Consider the following 20536-nt stretch of genomic DNA (forward strand, 5'->3'; position numbering starts at 1 on the left):
ATCCCCTATGTAAGGAGCAGATGAAGTTCCAAGTGTAAGTGTGCTGTTGACACAGTGTGGCCATGTCAAAGACCCCTCATGGGAGCAGCAAGGCCTTCCCCAGGTGAGGCTCAGGAGGCCGTCAGAGGCCTCCTTCTGAATGAGCTCCCATGCTGACAGAGTGTGCAAAAATGTCCACCATAGTGTTCTCCTTCTGGAAGGTTCCTCCCCTAAAAAGCCTGCTCCTACTGAGATTAGCTAAACCTGCCTCCTTGTTCAGCTGGATGTAAGAATCCTGCTTCCTTGTTTATCAGGATGTAGTAAGTGCCTTCTGTTCAGTGGTACACGATAACACCATCTCCCTGCTCAACTGCATGTGATAAATGCGCTGAGCTTCCCAGGTGCTGTGGCTCCATTAGCAAGCCCAACCCGCAGGGTCCCAGCTTTTCTCTGTGTCTCATCTTGTCCTGTCTTCTTTCCCTTGCTATCCTGGTCAGGTAAATCCTGGAAGCTGTGTGCAGGTTCGGTCCCTTTGTAAATGCACACATCAAATGTTTTGGGAGACACTGACAGAAAAATGCATAGGATTATAAATGCAACCGTTCTTTACAATGCACAGCAGTTTCTAGGCTTTATAAATCCAACAAATTCCCTGACTAGATTTCCACTATTGACTCGACAAAAGTAATATATGTATGTAACACAAAAGAACCAGAAGGAGAAGTAAAAGACTACCTTCCAAGCGAGAGCCCCTTCACCAGTTTCTCTCTATAACAACAAAGGATGTTGGCAGATTCTGGCACAGGCAGCAAGATTAAACGTTATGCATAGAGCGCACAGGTGTGTAGCTTCCTAGCCTATTCACAAACTGTTAGCTCTGTTCCTGTACCTTGCTTTGTTTTACTTAGACCCTATCTTGGAAGTTGCTGGTACGTTTACCATTAATAAGGCTGCAGTAAGCATGTTTAGACATGGCTTCTGGCATCCTTCTATAAGGATATTTATTAAAAGTTCCTGGCAGTGGCTGTGAAAAGAGAGTGTCTGAATTATTAATCTCGAGCGTCATTGTTAAATTGTTCTGCATTTTACTCTATCTGAAAGTTTTGTTTGGTTGGCTGTTTTGGTTTTTCTCAGATTGCTCTCCTTTTCTCGGCCAACAATAGGGCAGATGACATTGCATTTGGCTTTTTTTGACAGGTGGAAGGAAAGAATCAAGTATCAACCAAGATTCCGTTCCAACAACAAACACCCACATTTGAAGTTTCCGTTACAAATAACCAAAATGAGTTCAGACTCAGGAAACTCGCCCTTCTCAAAGTAGCTGGGTAATAATAGTCTCTTATTAGAGGACAAAGCTAGATTCTCAGAGGATTTTCATCCTTGTGACCCCCCAAATAGTGACTCATTTTTCTTCTGGGTCTCCACCGGCTCTGAATGATTCCACAAGAATTGAAGGGGCACTAGCCCACTCAAGCACGTGACTCTGGCAGGTCTTGCCCTTCTCCCCGACTCCCTCTGCCTTCCTCTTCTGCGACCGTCTAAAACAGTCCCTCATGTTGTGGTGACCTCCAAACACAAAATTATTTTTGTTGCTACTTCATAACTGCAATTTTACTACTGTTATGAATTGTAATGTAAATACCATGTTTTCCCTTTTGAAAGGGTCGAGACCCACAGGTTGAGAACCCCCACGCTAGGCAATACTAAATCTGCTCTCTGGTGCTGGGAATCTCTGGGCTGGGGTCAGCAAACTGCACTGCGTGGGTTCTGTGCCTTCTCCGTTTAGGTCTCAGAAGCAATCCACGAACATCCCAGCTACTCCCACACTCCTCCTGGGATGGTTTCTTCCTTTGGCAAAATGAATCGAAGATGCTCTCTCTGCTTCCAGAACACATCTCTGCCTCACAGTGGTTTGCTCTCACTTCGAATGTCTTCCTTTTGAACAAATTTTCTGTGGTTTCTGTCCAAAGTAGTCAAGATTTGTTCCCTAACAACAGATATGCCCGCTCCACACTTTTGCTCAGTGCCCAGGGCTGGGAGCCTATCAAGCTACCAGATTTTAGTACTAAGTAAAAGGCAGCTTTCCTGAGTGGCTTCAAGTTTAATGATAATGGGCACACGGAATCTTGAGACTTCCATAGCTCTTGTTCTAGAGGGTTAGGCTTAATTTCTCTCTCTCTCTCTCTCTCTCTCTCTCTCTCTCTCTCTCTCTCTCTCTCTCTGTGTCTGTGTGTGATTAATTTTTTTAATAACTTAGAATTGTATTTTTGGTAAAGTTGAGAAGAAAGATACCAAAAAGGGTCCATCAGTTGTGGCAAGCTTTTAGGGTCTTCTGTCAGTTTGGGTACTGTGAGAAATGGAACATTTGGTGCTCATCTGTCATTTGGAAGCCTTCACACAACATTATTTTCTTTGGCTATTTATTCCCTAAGATCAAAGGATGTGTTTTCTTCTTATTTTCTTTTCAGAGGAAATAATATTTTGAGCATTTAATGCATTAGTATACAATGGCTATCAGCATGATTCTGAGGAGAAATGGAAAAGCTGTCAAGTTGCTAAGGCATTCAGAGACTTTTTTTTTAAACCCCCTTCCCTTGGATGAGCTATGGCAATGGCTTCTACAGACATGGGGAAACATTTTAACACTTCCTAAAATTCTTTTTTGACAGCAGGGGACACAGGAACCAAATTTCCCTTGGTGGGAATAAAAAACATTTAGCCTGAGATGTTCCCGAGAAGTAACTGATTTCAGAGAGAGCTTCTGAGGCAGAAGACGTGTGGGGAGGATGCCAATCTGCCGATAAGGGGGACCGTGGTCTGCATGGAGGTCAAAAGCCCTCATATTTCATTCCAGTACTTAGCGTATGACCTGGCACTTAGCAGCACTCCCGTAAATATTTGTGGGAGGCTTTTACAACATTAGTCCAGAAGACAGATGAGAGCGTGACAGGGGGTGTCTGAGTATTGTGGAGCTGTTTCTGACAATAACTCTGACCGGCTGTGACACCTGCAGGGCTCCCAGCAAATGCTCTCATGGCGGAAGTGTGGTTTCTGATTTCTCACAGCAGTTCCACAGAGGCAGCCACCACAGCAGGTGTCGCGCATGTTGAGGGATGACTGCCTGCTCCTCTGTTCCCTCATTATTTGAGGAGAACTGGTCATCTCGAGGGTCCTGCCAGCCCTTCTGCCTTTAGCCATCCAGAACCACTCAAGGATCTCAGCTGTTCACATGGTAAGGGCTATGGATGGGGCTTTGGTGATACCTTGGGGGATTATCTGGAAAACCTTTTCATCAGAGAAAGGAGGACACAGAGACTCAAGAGCTTAGAAGACTTTCTGAGAGGATATGGCTAATTACTGCTTGAGCTGCGATTAGAGCCAGTGTCTCTTCAGACCCAGTCAAAAGTGTCTACATCGTTTGCTGTTCTGAAGCCTGAAGATGTGACTAGTGCAATTTTCTCTCATAAGTGTACAAAGCTAGGATGCATGATGGTTGAAACTGTTACAGTCTTCAAGCTAAAATAAGAGTAGTAAGAATAAGATAATCTTACCATAATTTACATATATTCTTTGTGTTCTACTTTTAAGAGAATTCAATTTAGTGTTAAGTCAGTTGAGATCACAGTGTACACACATACACACACACTCTCTCTCCCAAACCAGAAAACCTTCATACTATGTTCTGATGTTACTGGTTTTCAGCCCAATTTCCACACCAGTTTCACCTCCCTCTATAACTGGTTAAGGATGGCTACTTGTAGTCAGGATTTTATGTGTGTGTGCGCACACATACACATGCACACACTTTTACAAACAGTGATTCCCTCTATAACTGGTCAACCATGGATACTTGTAGTCAATACATTGTGTGTGTGTGTGTGTGCACGTGTGTGTGTGTGTATGTGTATGTGTGCATGTGTATGTGTGTGTCTGTACGTATGCTTTTACAAACAATGCTTCCTTCCATAACTGGTCAACCATGGATACTTGTAGTCAGGACTGTGTGTGTGTGTGTGTGCCCACGCACGCACACGCTCATGCTCGAGCTTGTGCACGCCTGCATGTGCTTTTACAAACAGTGATTCCCTCTAAAACTGGCCAAATGATGGACACTTCTTCTCAGGACTTGGGTGTGCTTTTACAAACAGTGTCAAGCTCCAGAGTGCTGTGGTGAAGTAAGAAGAATGAGGTAAGTGCACATGGCTTGCACCTCTGGCATGAAATCATTCTTGAGGAGCACAAATAAATTTGATGCATGTAAAATAATTAGCGAATGTTGGGGAAGTCCTGTGCATTTGTCAATAAAGCACTGTCTGGCCAATAGGGAATCTAGATAGGAGGGACTAGAAGTCCAGAAGGACTCTGGATAAGAGAAACACACAGGAGAGTCGACATGTAACGCCATGGGGTAGGAAGCCTGGAACTATTCTCCGGTAAGAGAAATACTTAGATGAAGAATTATGGGGTAATTACTTAAGTCAGAGCTAGCCAGTAAGAAACAAGCAAGGCCAACAGCTTCATAATTAATACAGCGTCTTGTGTGTTATTTGGGGACTACAATGTGGCAGAGCCCAGGCGACTGGCGGGTGATATACCAAAGCGGCTAGCAAGGAAAAGCTTCTCTTAACAGAAGTGAATGTTATGGGCTCACAATAGAGAGTACGGCTGTGGGTCCTAACAGATTGGACAGGCTTCAGGAAAAAAGCCTGAACGGCAGTGGGTACAGAGAAGTCGTTCAGGCAAGGAGATAGCAGAGCAGTGTATGGGACGGGGTAGAAAGGGGGCGTGCTGGAAGTATGTGTTTCAGTTTCTAACCAGATGGCAACGTCTATAGTTGCTGCGCTGCCAATGTCCACCTTCATCTCTTCCTAGAAGCTTGAGTCTACAGCTTTAGCAGTATCCTCTCCCGAGCATGTTCAGTTTTTATTAAAACAAACAAAAAACAAACCAGACATTGTTCTAGAAAAGTCAGTTGTCCAGATGGTCCACAGTCGGGGAGAATGAAGGACAAGACTCCTGGCCTTCACTGTCTCTGACACTATAGTTTTGACTTTTCATTCATATTGATTATACATGGCATATATTCCTCATTTAATACTAACAGGCCCTTTCTATTCCTATCTGCTTTCTCATTATCTCCTCTATTCTGACCCCTTTTCTTTGCCAGCTGAATGCTTGTTGGAAAAGTAGTCAAGAAGGAAAGCCATGGAATGTTTAATTGATTAGATGTGTACGTGCTATAACAAGGTTTGCACCGCCGATCATCTTGGCATGCATATGTGAATGTGGTGGCGTGCTTCCTGGACTTATAAAGTGATTCTGTCAGATCTCTGAAATGACAAACTTTGCTTAGGACTGATAAAACGGAAGGTGTGCAGGCCTATTGGGAGTTCCTAGGAAGCATACATTTTTTAAAAGCAAAGATCAAAACCCCAAAGTCTACAAATAGGAAAATGTGGGGGAAGTTCTGCCAAATAGACTGAATAAGAAATCAACAACAAGGTGAGACAAATATGATCTAAGGACAAGATGACATGAGACTAGACTCAGTAGGCCTGTCACTTACCCTCTTCTTTTATAACTAGCAAGTGAGATCTACTCTAGCTGACTCATAAGAGAAGGGAAAGTCCCAATGCTATTCCAGGACAGATTGAGGTCCTCAACTGACACATGCACATCCGTGGTCACATCCCCTGGGAGAAGTGAAGAGATGTCACAAACCTCAGACTCTGGGATGAGTATAGCTACTGATCCTTGACACTTTAAGGCAAACCTTAGAGGAAAACAATGTCTAGTTGACTACAATGCAAAACCAGAATATGTGTAAATGCTGGCAGAACGGAACACTTCCAAAGCTAGAAGGTAATTGCTGGTGTTTGGTGTACATTCCTTTTCATTGTTTTTAATTAAACACTAAAAGTCAAGGAGAGTGTCATTGATTTCTTTCTTCAAGATGGCTAGCTGGCAACAGAGCCAAATCTTTTGAGTGCTTGCTTTGCACTTTAAGAAAAGACAATGACAAACAAACCAATGTGATTGGTGCAAGCATCTTGTCCAGCATTGTGGACACCCATATGAATTTTATTTTATCCTGCTCAACCTCTGGGCTATTTCCATCACCATATACACAGGAGCCCACCATGCCTTGAGTTTTGTAATGTGCTTGGACTCTCCTGGAAGTTGCTAAGCAAACCCTCCTATCATGACATCAGGTCTGTTTTACTTGCTGTAGTAAGTTAGCTTGTGAGTACATATGTTTCTATGATGTCTTAGAACAGCTTCCCAGCATTCCTGGTGAGTTCTTATATGGGCTGCTGTGGGATGCTATGAAGAAAAGCACTATGGACCTTGTACATGAGGGGAGGGCACTCGGGATTACAGCCTAACAAGACCATCTAGGAGAAAGTAAGCTGTGATGCCAGCTCCTGAATATCAGTGTTCCATAACCCCAACAGCATTCTGTGTGAGAAAGCCAAGTGCAATTCATGTGGAGTTTGCCAGGGATATTAATTAATACAGAGGAATGGGCTTGGCTGGTTCTGCTTTTTGGAAAACTCAGAAAAATGTGCCAATCAGCAGTTACTGTGTTAGAAACCACCACATGGTAGTAACACCAGATTCAGATTCCCATAATTGAATCAAGCCTGGGAAACTAGGAGGGTAATTGAGATATACCAACCAAAGCCCAACAGCAAGAGGACAGCTCAGGTCAGGAGATGTGAGACACATTCACAAGGTGCAGCAAGCTTGTGGAGTCCCTATTGAGTGTATTGCTGACACAGTCAAGGCCTTGTTAAGGACCCCAATGTCCCATGGGAGTGGCAAAACCTTCCTCTGGTCCAAGTGAGTATGTTGAGTGTGTGCCAAAAATGTCCCTTGGAGTTTCCCCTCCTTATGTACAATCTGAGTACACGGTCTGTTCCTACTGCAATCAGCTGAGCATGCCATTTTGTTCAGCTATATGCCTACTGGTTCAACTACATATAATAAACATGCTGAACTTCTCAGGTGCGGTGCTTCCATCAGAGAGCCCAGCCCACCCAATTTGAGTTTTTCCATGTCTGTATGTCTGTCATTCCTTCATCCCCTCCCTGCCCCAGATAGGTCAGTCCTTGGAGCCATGCAGAGCTTGGCAACAGAGTGCTGAAATGGGCGCACTGCCTCCCAGGCCAGTGAGCTTTGGTTCCATTGGCATTCAGGAAGTGGTCATCGTTGTACAAAACACACACAAGGGAATGGAAAATGGAGGCTGTTAACAGAGCCATGCAACCCTCCTATTCTGTTTAAATTGAGCTTGGGCTGCACACGATATGATTTATGTCTTCAAGTCATCCTGGAAGAGTCTGACTTTCATGGACACATCTGAAGCCCCATGCTCCAGATGGGTCATGTACTCCTCAGCCAGCACAGAACTGTTGGCATCAGCTGGGGTTTTCACAGTCTGGTGATAACTGCCCATTACTGAAATACTACAGAGAACCAAATTGCAGAGCTAAAGGGAGCTCCCAAAGGGTGATGGGTAGGTGATAAACCTAAAGGTGACTGGAAGGTTACACAGGGGAAGAGTCAGCATTGTTTTTTTGGTTGACTTTTGCTCAACCCTCCTAATAGCCCCTCGCCTGTTAACTATGGTCTGGTGTACTGATTTCCAATTAGACCACAGCCAGTAAGCTTTTTTATTTATTTATTTATTTATTTGATGCAGTGCATATGCAGGTTGAAACCCTGTTACCTATGCAAAGTTTTCCCCTTTCTAGTCCCTCCCCCCTTTTCTGTTTTGAGACAGGGTCTTATCTAGTCCAGGCTGGCCTCATACCCATGTCTCAGTCTCCTCAGTGCCGCGATTCCAGGTGTGCCCACACACGGCTATGAGAAATGTCTGAATGTACTGTTTCAGGCTTTCTTCTTACCTGTTTTGCAGTTTACCCATTGTTTACTAATTCCCTCCCTCCCCAATCAGTCTCTTTTGATTCTGATGTCCCTTCTTATTATCCTTAGCAAAACCAAGCAAACTGTCACATACCTGAATAAGTGCTGCAAAGGTACTGCAATGGAAATTCCGTCAGAAGGGGGACAAGAACCACCTCCCCGAAGCAGGGGCCTTTCAACTAAGGTTTAAAGGATGAGAGAGATTCCCGCATACCTAGCAGGGCAAGAGCACTGCAGGCAGAGAGGACCAAATGTAGGAAAGCCTGGAGGTGGGAGATAGCGTTGCTGGACTCAGGAAAGAGAAGACTGATGGGGATGACCACAGAAAAGTGGAGCTGAGGCTGAAGAGCTGTCATGGCTGGGAAGCATGAAGAATACTTAAGAGTACAATGGGAGGCTACCTGCCAGGGCTCAGCCGCCTATTGGATGGTATGTGAGAAGGGAACTGAAAAGGGAAAACAGGACCTCCCAGGAGCTACTTCCTCTTCATACTGTGAGCAACTCAAGCTTATTCTAGAAACCAGTGGACTAGCTGGGAATTATGGCTCCCACTTTTCTTGTTGTTGGGCATGGCCATGTGCAGCCTGTGAGGTCCAGTGAGGCATGCAGGGTGTGGTAGAGTCAATGTAAGTGGCCCCCATAATCTCATAAAGAGTGGCGTTATTAGGAGATGTGCCCTCACTGTGAGGGCAGGCTTTGAGTTTTCTTATGCTCAAGATACCACCCAGTGTTTCAGGTGAATTCCTGTGGCCTGCAAGACATAGGACTGTCAGTTACTTTGCCATCATGTCTGCCTGTACACTGCCCTGCTCCCACCATGACAATGGACTGAACCTCTGAACTGTAACTGAGCCACTCCAATTACATCTTTTCCTTTGTAAGAGTTTCTGAGATCATGGTGTCTCTTCACAGAAGTAGAAACCCTAACTAAGAAGTTGGTACTAGGGCCTGGGGTATTGCTGTGATAGGCCTGGCCATGTTTTTATTTGGAGTAATATGGATTTTGGGAGTTTGGGTTAAAAAAGCAGTGTAATGCTGTAAGCACTGCTTAGTGGGCCATACTAGTAGGAGCATAGAAGGAGTGGGCCATACTAGTGGTGTTGAATTGATTTGATGAACTGTGGGGATCAAGAGGTTTCAGAAGAGAAGAATGTTGGTATGTGGCCTAGAGACTAGTCTTGGGATATTTTGGTGAAGAAAGTGGCCTCTTTTTGCCCTTGTCCAAAGAGTCTGCCTGAGGCTTTTGGATTAATTAATTCAGTTGGCAGAGGAAATCTCGAAACAGCCTAGTATAGACTCTGTTGTATGGTTATTAGTGTTAACTCTGATAACGATTTATAATGAAAAGGAGCAAGCTGAGCTAAGAAAAATACTTGAAGAGAAAAAAAGCACCAGAAAGTGGAATGGTGCCAAACTAAGCTCTGTGGTCAAGGAGATAAACAGATTAAGAAATGTAATAAAGGGAGTGGTGACCTCAGGGCAAAGTCCCACACAGATAAATTTCCAATTTGTGGAAAGGAATTAAAGAAAAGCTTAGAGCCAGGTGTGGTGGGGCACACCATTAATCCCAGCACTCAGAAGGCAGAGGCTGGTGGATCTCTGAATTTGAGGCCAGCCTGGTCTACTTTCAAGCTTAGGCAGTGAAAGTAACAATCAAAAACAGAAAGTTGGTGAAGATGTAATTGAATGAGGGGGACATGGTCCAGCCCCGGAAAGGACCAGAACTTAGCAGCTTCAGCCATGCGGCTCTGGCTTTATAGTTAAGGATAGAAGACACAGGTTATAGAATTTGCCCCCAAAACTAAGGAAAATCACCGAGGCCAGGAAGGTGTCCGGGGTGTCCCTGAATGGAGGCCTTGTAGAGATGCCAATGTGTGAAGCTGTGAAGTTGAAGCCTGGATTGCCTCAAAGAGCCCAAGATGTTAGAAATGCCAGAGTTGTTGGATACTTGCCGAGGGGAGCTGCTGATAGGGAGTGGAACCAGCCCAAGAGAAAGAAGTGTGTTGTAGTTAAGGAAGCCGAATGGAGCTGGATATCTGAAAAGTGTTTTGACATCAGACATGGAGATGCAGATTTTGAAGTTTGCCCAGAGGGTTTCTGGTCTTGTTTTGTTTTGGTCCAGTATTTTCTTGCTATGACCCTTTCCCTGAGTTTTGGAACATATATATACTGTGCCATTATATGTTGGAAATATGTGATCTGCTTTTTTGTTTTTACAGGTGACTAAGAGATTGCATGAATCTCCGAAGAGACTTTGGACTTTAAAACACTATTGAGACTGTGATAGACTATGGGGACTTTTGAAGTTGTATTAAATACATTTCCATTATAATAATGTTACCAATACATGGGGGCAGGGAGTGGAATATGGTAGATTGAATGTAATTGGCCCCCATAAGCTTATATGTGTGGCTTTGGTGGAGTAGGTATGGCTTTGTTGGAGCAAGTGTATCACTGTGGGGACAGGCTTTGAGGTTTCGATGCTCAGGATACTGCCCAGTGTTTTAGTTGACTTCCTATGACCTGGAAGATGCCGGGATATCAGCCACTTTGCCAGAACCTTGTCTGCCTGCACACTGCCATACTCCTCATCATGATGATAATGGACTGAACCTCTGAACTGTAAGCAAGTACAGGTCATGGTGTCTCTTCATGGCAACAGATACCCTAAACTAAGACACAGGGTCTTTGGGAAAGTTATGATTTCTCAACATAATGATATTAGCCCTGCCTCCTCTTCTCCTACGTGATTTCAATCTAGAAGAAAAGATGCAATGGTGTGGGTGATAGCAATTCATCCCACACAATAATCCAAGGAAAGATAACGGCACTCACAGAAACCTTGAACCATCAGACTGGTCCAGTATCTGCCTTGTTCTCTGTGTAAAACCAATCAGGTTGGTAGGGACTTTTCTTATTCAGTGGTGGACACTGCATACAACTGATGATGCACTAGGCAATTTCAAGAGCCTAGCACCATGAATGTGACTAGCCATTTCTCACCTCATAAGGACCTGGAGGAGGGTTTTTGCAGATGGTACCTTCTCCCTAAGCAGAGAGGGTCATCAAAATGAAACAACTGTCACTGGGGCTATGCTTTTTCAGGTAGAAGCAATAGGACTTTTTATGTACTGGCCTTGAGATGGATTTTGTTGATGGGAGGACAGTATGAAAGGCATTGACAAAATCTTGGTCAAAGTATTTATTCAAATGGGGAAAGAAAGCCATTAAAAGAAAATGGTTGGGAGATTAAAGACAAGAGTTCAGTTAAGCTGAGGTGCTAAAGATCTATCTTGATGAACCATCCCCACTCAGCATGGTCTTCCAAGATGGCACCTTCACTGATTCCTTGAGGGACAAGCACCTGTCCCAGTGTGTTCCTCCTAGCTCTAGCATCTAGGTAGAGGCGCCAAGGCTGGATAGCTCGCCCTCAACTTTACCACTATGGGGCCCATTGATGCCACACATCACATCCAGTTGCTTCAACTATGATCACTTTCATCTGCACAGTGGCAGGAAGGCATGTTTTATTTTTTCAGTCCTATTTTAATTAGTCCTTATTTAATATCATTGCCAAGGAAAGCATTGCTCTCTCCTACCCCAATCCATGACTTCCCTCCTTCCCCCATAACTTCACTACTCTTGTCAAGGGCTAAGTCCCTGCAAAAGGAGACGGTGAACTGCACCCAGATAGGAAGTTGGTTAGAATCAAATCCCCTGAGCAAAGGTAAGTGGGCAGTAACCACTCTACTGTTCGGGCACATGGCTTCCTACCTTCATCCCTCAAGGACTGTTCTTCTGAGACTGTGCACCCTTTCTTCTCCTTGTCCCTCCTGTCAACCCACTCTTACCTTCTCTCTGGCCACTCATCCATTATTGCCCTTCCTCCTTTCAAAGCTAGAGCTAGAGCCAGGATGAACTTTCTTTATTCTTTACCTAGTAACCCTAACTCTATCAAGCATTGTGGGATCTACAAAGTTGGGTCAAAGGTCATTGCTCAATGCTGATGAATTTTGCTAAGACAGTACAGGTCAGTGAGAGGGGGAGAACTCCTGTTTCCCACAGTCCTTTTCTTTAAAGGAAGAATGTTCTTATCCTGGGCCCTTGAATCACCAGTCTATGCTTGGGGATTCATTGCATGGTACTTACTCTGTGCTGCTGCAAAAACTGTCTGTTGGCAACAAAGTCATGTAAAATGCTTTTGTATTTAAGATCCTGGCTTGTCATCCCTCTCTGTCTTCCTAGCCTAACAGACACATTATACCTTAGGTTTGCACTGATGAAAGGGGCGACAGGCATTTTGGCACACTGGATCACTGCACATAATACTTATCTTCAGAATGAATATGTAAATTGCATGTGTGGCTGTCATGTGTGGGTCCCTGCACCTGGAATGGAATGGAAGCACAGCTCTGTTACAGTGTCATTCAACAGCTTTTACCAAGCCACAGACCATCAGCAGCTGAGCTGCATTGTGCCTCCATGACATTAACTACAGACACAGAGTGCCACAGAAAAAGTCGACGCCCCTTTTCTGAATAAAACCTCGGGGTAATTACCGTGACTATTGTTCTATTAGAAAGCTCCATTTGTGCTCCTTCATCAATTCAGGATCTAGACATGAAAAATCACTGGCATTAAGTGTTTAAGGCAATTTGCTTTCCAAATGAAGAAAGGATGAAAGTCTACTCCTGAGTCACCCCTGCAGACAGCCAAAGCTCACCTCATCAGGACCCAGAGGAGGGGTTTTTGCAGATGGTACCTTCCTTCTAAACAGAGCCCCGGGACATTTCAAGACCTATTCTCTGCTATCAGCCCCAAGCGGACACACAGGTCTGTGTGGACAGTCTGCAGGTGGATGGTAGCTGCTTTGCTGGTGTGATATGAACTGACGTGGGTCTACTTAACCTGGCTGCCCTGTCCTGGGGGCCAGGAACGGTGTTCTGAGGAAAAGCTACAGAAATGTCGCTCACCTTGAGGAAGTCTCAGGGCAGGGTCCGTGCCCTTCCGCAGGCCACAGAACACAGATCGGTTATGAGGTGTACCGTTCAAGGTGGAGAAGAATGGGAGACTTCTGAACTACTTACCCCCACATGAAAACATAAAATGGGCACAAAAGAAAAGGTCACGCCATAACAAAAAGAGATGGCCCCCAAGGCTACTTACATTGAGTGAGGATCCCGGTTAAGGCATTTTTAAAATTCTCCTTGGCTTCCTCCATTTCCTGTTCGTGGGTGGCTTTTTCATTCATGAGCCTGCGCACGTGGCTGTTGGCGGACTGTACCATGGAGTAGAACTGGTTTGCAGAGCGCCGATTCACCTCCCCACGTTCTATCCAAGACAGCAGCACGGTAATGGCCTCGGAGAACTTGCTGTCATCTGGAATGGAAGGTGAAGGCAAGAAATAGCCACTTCATCTAGGTTCTCAAAACACGCGAGGTCTCCCCAGGTGGCACTTCTTCCGAACCTGGCAAATTAGCTTTCCTTGGAAGACTGCTCTGTCATTCCATAGCTTATCCTCTGGTTCCATGGAACCACCTAGAATTTCTCCATCAGCATGGCTGTACCGGGCATTCTTAGCTATAATTTGCGGCCCCATTCTCATTGAACCTAGATTACACTTTCTTAATATCGACTCAAAAAACTGTTATGAACTGTTATTTGGCCCTCCCCCTATTCCTTTATCAGAAATACTATATGACAGTATACTGGATTTGTTATTTATATAGTTAAGTTGGAGTCAATGTGTGGGTGATAGGAAAATTATCTTTTTTTTTTTTTTTTTGGCTTTTCAAGACACGGTTTCTCTGTATTGTTTTGGAGGCTGTCCTGGAACTCACTTTGTAGACCAGGCTGGCCTCGAAGTCACAGAGATCCGCCTCCCTCTGCCTCCCAAGTGCTGCGATTAAAAGTGTGCGCCACGAACGCCTGGCTTAGAAAATTTATCTTAAAACTTCTTGTAATACAAGATACTGTCTCCAAAGCAGGCAGGAGAAGTAAAATCATTTCTTGTTCTAGTGAAATTCCAAAGTGATTTCATTTTCAGTTTAATATAATAGATTTCAATACAATGAAAAAATTGAGTATTTCCTAGTTTTCTAAACAAGGGGGTGTGTGCCCTGGGGTGGTCAACCTTTGTTTTGGGTGGCTATTGGAAAGACCGTTTAAATCTGGTTTAAGCCTCAGGTGGGAGCAGTAAGTTGGGAAGGAGGTTGCATCTGTAAATAAATGATAAAGCTTATTTCAAAGAAGACAGATAGGCTTGCTTGTCTGGGGATGGCTGTGCAGCTTGGAGGTGGAGGAAGGCAGGTGCGAGGGTGATTAAGTTAATTACACCTGGAAGTTGTATGCCAGCCATTACAACATTAATCGATGTGACCGCTGCGGAAGGCTCCCAGAGGACTTTCTAAGCAAAATCGAGGGGAGCAAACTTTCATTTGTATGTTTCTGCTTCTAAGTGATGTGATAGGGAAACTGCCTTTGTTTAACCAAGGTAGACAGACTCTTTCATTCTCAAAATCAGGGGCAAAACTAGATCTCACTGTCTGGATACTCACCCACTTACTTGTCTATCCAGGCCCTGTAGCTACCGAGGACTTTCAGAGACGCCTCCTGTATTGTTGAGGTTTATAAACATGTCCACACTCCAGGTGGACAGAAGGTGACTTGGAAGAAAGATTTATTTAACATGATTAAAAATAATCAAACATCTCCTGTGGGTAGTCACCCATGTTGGGCTTGGCTTTTAGTAACGCCTTTGAGTCCTCCTAGACCCTGTTAGTAACCCCTCACTCACACTCATGTAAGGAACCCAAATAAACTCATTGGATGAAATAAAAAAAATCAACCATTGTCTGGTTATTAGTATGCTATTTATGAGTGCTTTGTAAATCCTATAGGATGTGCTCTAAGTTATCTTCAGCCTCTTTTTATGAGACCTTCCTAGCCGGGTACCATTTTCTCAGTACGGCTGGCTGTTACTTGCTCAGTGACATCAGAGCAGGCCTCCCCTTGCTTGGAATCCAGTAGAGGAGTGCAGTCTATCTTCTCCAGACTCCAAGCTGCTATTGCTGATGTAGGACAAGATGTTTCCTTCTGGGCTTAGGGATCAAAGTTCCCGTGCAACCCTCCAATCAAACCTGTGCTCACCCTTGAACCAGGGGAGGTAACTGGCAGGGGCACATCCACAGTCAGACTACAGTTTCCTTGCAAATTTTGCTTCTTGAGCACAGAGCACCATCTTAATATCCACGCTGACTCATGCAATTTTGTTAACTCTGGGGTTTCGGTCTAAGTTCAAGCCAACGTGAACTCCAGCTGCAGTAGTTTCTTATCTCATTTCATGGACCGGAGCGGCTTGTGTAAGATAAAATCCATCATACAACTTAACATTACACTCAGCCCACAGAGAGGCCCATAATTTAGCATTATGTTTGTGAGAGGCCCACTGCGACTCTTAGAGGCAGAATAAATTCTGCCTCCCTCCATACTCTCCCCCTCTCTCCCTGCCAATATATGTTAGGAGAATGGACCTTGGGACAGACAGAAGGAGTAAACCCCATGCTTATAAGAAATCCTTTTTCCCCTTAAAAGAAAAATAACAACAGAAAAGAACACTGAGTTCATGTGCTGTGTGCTATAGTTTACCCTTGCTGTGACTTAAGCCTCCACATAGCACAAAGGGAGAATCCTCAACATCTTTTTTAAGTTCATAAGAGAAAGGCAGAAAGGAAGGAGCAGGATTGCCCAACTTTCTCAGTTTCTTCCCCGGGTACATGGGGTATTCTTTTCCAGTCTCACTCCTGGTTGTTACTCCTTAAGTATAGAAACTTCTGTCAGAAAACACATCTCAATTGTAAAAGTCACGAGTTTGCTCAGGGTGAAAAACCATGTCTCAGTGGCCCTTGCTGTTATCAACATAAGTTGATATTAAGTTACAAGGAGAACCAAATGGAGTTTTTAGAGGGAAAATACCATCGTGAGGGCGAAGCAACAGAAATCCCAGTACCAAAAACATAGGTAGCCAAGTATCAGTAGGCAGAATCCTGCTAATGTAAGAGAAGTATATAGTTTTGGAAACTCCCAAGTTCATCCAAGTTTGCCTTTGAAACTGGCAGGCTAATAATGATTGATGTGCTAACTTTCACATTAAATTTAAGACATGTTAGTTGAGGCATGCTTAGAAATGCCAGTCAACATTTGTTAGCATATTAGAAGTGACTTTAATTTATACTTATTAACACCGACTCAGTCACTTCTGCTGGATGGCTACTGGAGCATATTGAGGATGGTCATTTTCAATTCACAACTGTAAATTCAATTTTGCATTCAGTGGAAAGATCACCGAGAAAGCAGAAAACAATATAAACTAATTTAAACAGGATTTAGATTGCAGCGTTATTAAAGCTATTCATGTGGAAGGAAATTAACGCTGCCCATAAAAATCACATCAAAGACGCACTTATAAGACTTCCAAATACTCTGCTTGTCCATGCTTTGGCATAACTCTGAGCAGGGGGAAGTTCAGAAATTAGAATGCACACACGTGCCTCCCCAAGCACCAAGTGGGGAGTGGCCGTTTGCCTGTCCAGTGTGTTCCAAGAAGGGCTCTTACCACACCACAACCCTCTGCCAGCGCTATTGGAAATGTGTTTGGCAGTCCCCGTCCCCAGCTGGCATTTTCTTCTAGACTATCTGTCCCTTTGCCAAGCTCATTCTGATAGGCATCATGGGCGTGGCCTCTATGTTTTTGTTCTAGTGACTCTTACATCCTCCATCCCCCAGGCAGTTGTTACTCATTCAAGATTCAGCTTACGTCCCCTTTATAAAGGAGATGTCCCTGCCACCTGGAATCTGAGTGCCTCTTTGCTGCAAGTTTCCATCATGAACTATGAACTCCACTGACATAGTCACCCTGTGCAGCGATGGTCACCTACCCTTTACCTCTAGCCTAAGGGGCTGTTATTATAAAGAAACTTCGAAAACACACTGCAACCCTCTGGTCACTTTCTGTTTACAGTCCACATTTTATCAACTCCTCAAAGATATGTAGGGATTAATACTAGGCAATTCACATATAAGTACAAAGTGAACAGTTCAACAGTTGATACTAAAGATGTTGAATTTTGTGTTAAAGAGGATTTTCACATGTCATTGTCCCCTGAAGGTAAATGTTCTCATGACAGAGAAACAGACCTTTTAGATCATGAGCACCAGGAGATGAAATTTTGGAGTCAGACACTCAAGGACAAGCAGAAAGTACCAGTGGCAGCCAAATATCTAAGCAGGATTCTCAGCTGATTAAAACAAACATTTTTGAAAGCATGTTTAATTTAATTTGAGGGAGGTAATAACAATTTGTTAGCTTTGGAGAGCTAAGAAAGTAATTATAACACTCATCTTTTGTCACTCAGTGTCCCCAACTGAATCCATGCCATCTTGTTTTTCCTCATGTTATTTTAGACCTTGTATACCTTTTATACCTTCTTCTTCACATTTGCTAAACACAGTAGACATTAAAATTGCCAGCAGAGTAATCTGCTCTTCAAAGTCCACAAGTCAACACACCCTTTGTGAGCTTGTTAAAAATGCAGACTCAGCTTTTCTCACACTGCCCCACTCCCACCAAATGTGACTGCATTTCACCCCTTACACTCTTGCAAGTCTCAAACACACTGGAAGAAATGACTAGGGGAAAGCCAGGTAAAATGGTTAGAAGCTAATCTCAGTTAAGAGCTAATACAAACCTGAAATGGAAAGTAGTAACTAAAATTTAAGTGAGTTTTGAAAGGATTTGATGTGATTTTTATGAGCTTTGTGAGTGTCTGCCTCTAAATCCCCACTTTCAATAAAAGAATAATTGTCACTGCCAACCAGGAAGAAAAAGGTTATCAAAGACCTGGAAATAGCACAGAGATCACTGTGGATCTCTCAGTGAGACACTGGGTATGGATTAACCACACCCCACACCCTGCTTTCCCCTTCTCTGGGGTGTGTACTCTGCCTTGTCGGACTAGGTTCTTTTACAATTCTGAGGCTGGAGAACATAAATCGCGGAAATGAATGATGCAAGTAATTCTTCTCTACAACAATGCAAGGGATTTTTTTTTCAGTAGAAGTTGAAATCTTCATAGAGCAAATTACATGAAGAATTTCCAGCTACCATTACAGCCAGAAATCAGTGTTTATTTCTTTGAGAAAAAAAAAAACCAAAGCAGTGTTGTGGAATATCTTTTTATTTACTTATTTATTTTTGGTGTTCAATCATGGGACCTCTCCTATTACCCTTTTATAGACCCAGCCATAAATAAAGACACAGCAGCCCACCTAAGTTTCCTACTCCTTGCCCACTGCCTGCCTACTGTTCTGAATCTCCCTTAGTATCCAACACCCTTGGTGTCTTTCCCCAATCATTAGCCACCTACCAGGCTAATAGAGATTTACCAAGTGTTACCAGCTTCTGCATGCTGGGGGTTTAGCTGTGATGATAGCATCCACCATTCTTCCAAGAAGGTGTGCCTTTGGGTTTGTTAAGGAACCTATGGCAGAGAAATCATGAGCATCTTGCAAATGCAAATTGGGCATGTTCCGATGGTTTTATTTAACTCATTAATTAATGAAGAAGTGATAAGATGTTAAAACTAGTTCAAAGGAGGATTTGCTCCAGAGAAGTATGCATTTTTTAAAACTGCTTAACTGTCTGTGCATCAGTTAACCAGAATAGCACATAAAGACTACATAAGTGGTTAATGGTCCCCTCTGCCCCAACACACAATCTCCTCAATTACTCAGTACTTACAAAATAGGGAAATTAAGAGGCCAATACAAAAGTGTACTGATTATTTCTGCTGCAGGGCCAAGCAAAATGTTTCTAAATGAAATGGCCTCTCTTGTCTGCATGAAGGTCAGTAACACCCAAAAAGTGCTTCTCCAGGAGGCTCCCCATGCTTCAGATTTTCCTGACCTGAAGAAGGAGGTCTGGCTGGTAGCTAATGGAACTTCCACTTGGCTCATAGCATTATCGATTTTTACTTTCATAGAACCATAAATATTGACAGCCATCTACAGAACACCAGCTTCCACTCCTGCCTACCGATGCAGACCATACTCTATGAAAGTAGGATCCCAGTCCTTTGAAACTTCTGAGCACAATCCCAGGGAACTCAGTTCTCAGTGACATATGAGGGGGCCCCAGGGGCACTGGTTGGAGAACTTTGTTGGAAGTTTACTCAATACAGAGAGAGACAAATGGGAGAAAGCACTGGAAAACTTTTAAAGTGTTCTCGCCCAGAGAAATCTCCAATGAATGAAGATATAATGCTTCCTCGTGGTCGAATCAATCTCATCCTTGTGTGGCCCAGACCCTGGGCCCCTTCAGGGCTGCTTGGTCTGTGTTAGAAACACTGGAATTCATTATCTCATCTGCCTGGTGCCACTGTTTCCAATAAAGTGTAATTATGGTGCTATTGAACTCCTTCTTGCTTTCCCAAAGCCATTCCATAAACTTCAGGTCCCTGCTCAGTTGCTTCCCAGTCAGTCTTCATTAAGTTGAATTGTCTCACAACAATGTCTATTTAATCAGCAGGGTGTGCACTGATTTTCTGTGTTAGAATTTGTATTAATGAAACCGATGCCCGGTGACTCTGCGTCAGACACTACTATACAGTCACAACTTGGTGTTTCCTCCGGCTTCAGAAAGCTAGTGAATGGGGAGAACTGGTCCCTGAAGTCGCCTCCTTGTCTCATGGTAGTGGCCTCACTGGTTTGGCTGTCTCTGTAGGGAAAGCATCTTGCAGTTGCTACTCACAACAGTGTACACTGATGCTAAGGGTATTTATATGTATCACAACCCACTCTTGTAAGTAGCAAGTGCAGGATGATTTGCCATTTTCTCTATTACCCAAGAAACTTAGATTCTGTGAGGTAGGAGCTGACATGGTGTCCTCCCACCACCCCGCCCCCCCCCCCGTAACTAGCACCAATACCCAGTGCCAGGTATTTGTAAACACTTAGCAAAAACTTCTTCCTTGATTGGCAGCAGGCTGAACACCTCTTTCGTTTGCAGCCATGCCTAATAGCCCTAATGGCCAGAACAGCAATATGCCTACATACTCAAATACTTGGAGAAGAGAGAAAGGAATTAATTTGCCCAACACACCTACTGTGTGTAACTATGTGGAAAGTCTTGCAGGTTATAATAAAGACTTGATTGATGCAGATTTTGCTGAATATGGTTGATCTTCAAAATCAAAATTACAAGAATAAGTGTAAAGTGGGAGATAAGTACCTAGTAAACTGAAGATAGCAAGGTTTCTCAGAGGAGAAAAACATCAAATCCAATTAGGTATTTTCAGATTGTGTTTCCACTCCCTTTCTGATGCAGGTTTCTGTACCTTCCGTCTTGACTGCATTTTATATCCGCACATCAGTGAAACCATCTTCAGGGAAACAGTTTCCTTGGCTCCTCCTGCCTGACTTTACAGTGTTCTAAGGAGCAGAGAGTGGATTTCCTCTCAGAGGCAGCCAATTTCCTAGGCAATTAAATGCTGTTTATATCCCAAACTCTGTGCTTGGGTCGAAATTGTCAAGCTTGGTATTACCTGACTCTTGCCTAAGATGTATCTGCAGC

General features: G+C 43.8%; 1 protein-coding gene across 5 annotated transcripts in view; it reads right to left on the reverse strand.

The window, feature by feature from the left end:
* Enox1 (ecto-NOX disulfide-thiol exchanger 1) overlaps positions 1-20536 on the reverse strand; it is a 557937-nt gene that overhangs the window by 110152 nt on the left and 427249 nt on the right. For all 5 annotated transcript variants that reach the window (XR_005881833.1, XM_013114092.3, XM_013114091.3 and 2 more), the window contains one exon: positions 13075-13287. Coding sequence is in view for 4 of the 5 variants with exons in the window: in XM_013114092.3 (XP_012969546.1) it covers positions 13075-13287 (213 nt within the window). In the remaining variant the exon portion in view is untranslated. The remainder of the gene's footprint in view (positions 1-13074; positions 13288-20536) is intronic.

Source organism: Mesocricetus auratus, unplaced genomic scaffold (genome assembly GCF_017639785.1).
Source record: "Mesocricetus auratus isolate SY011 unplaced genomic scaffold, BCM_Maur_2.0 Super-Scaffold_2245, whole genome shotgun sequence".
NCBI classification, from domain to species: Eukaryota; Metazoa; Chordata; class Mammalia; order Rodentia; family Cricetidae; genus Mesocricetus; species Mesocricetus auratus.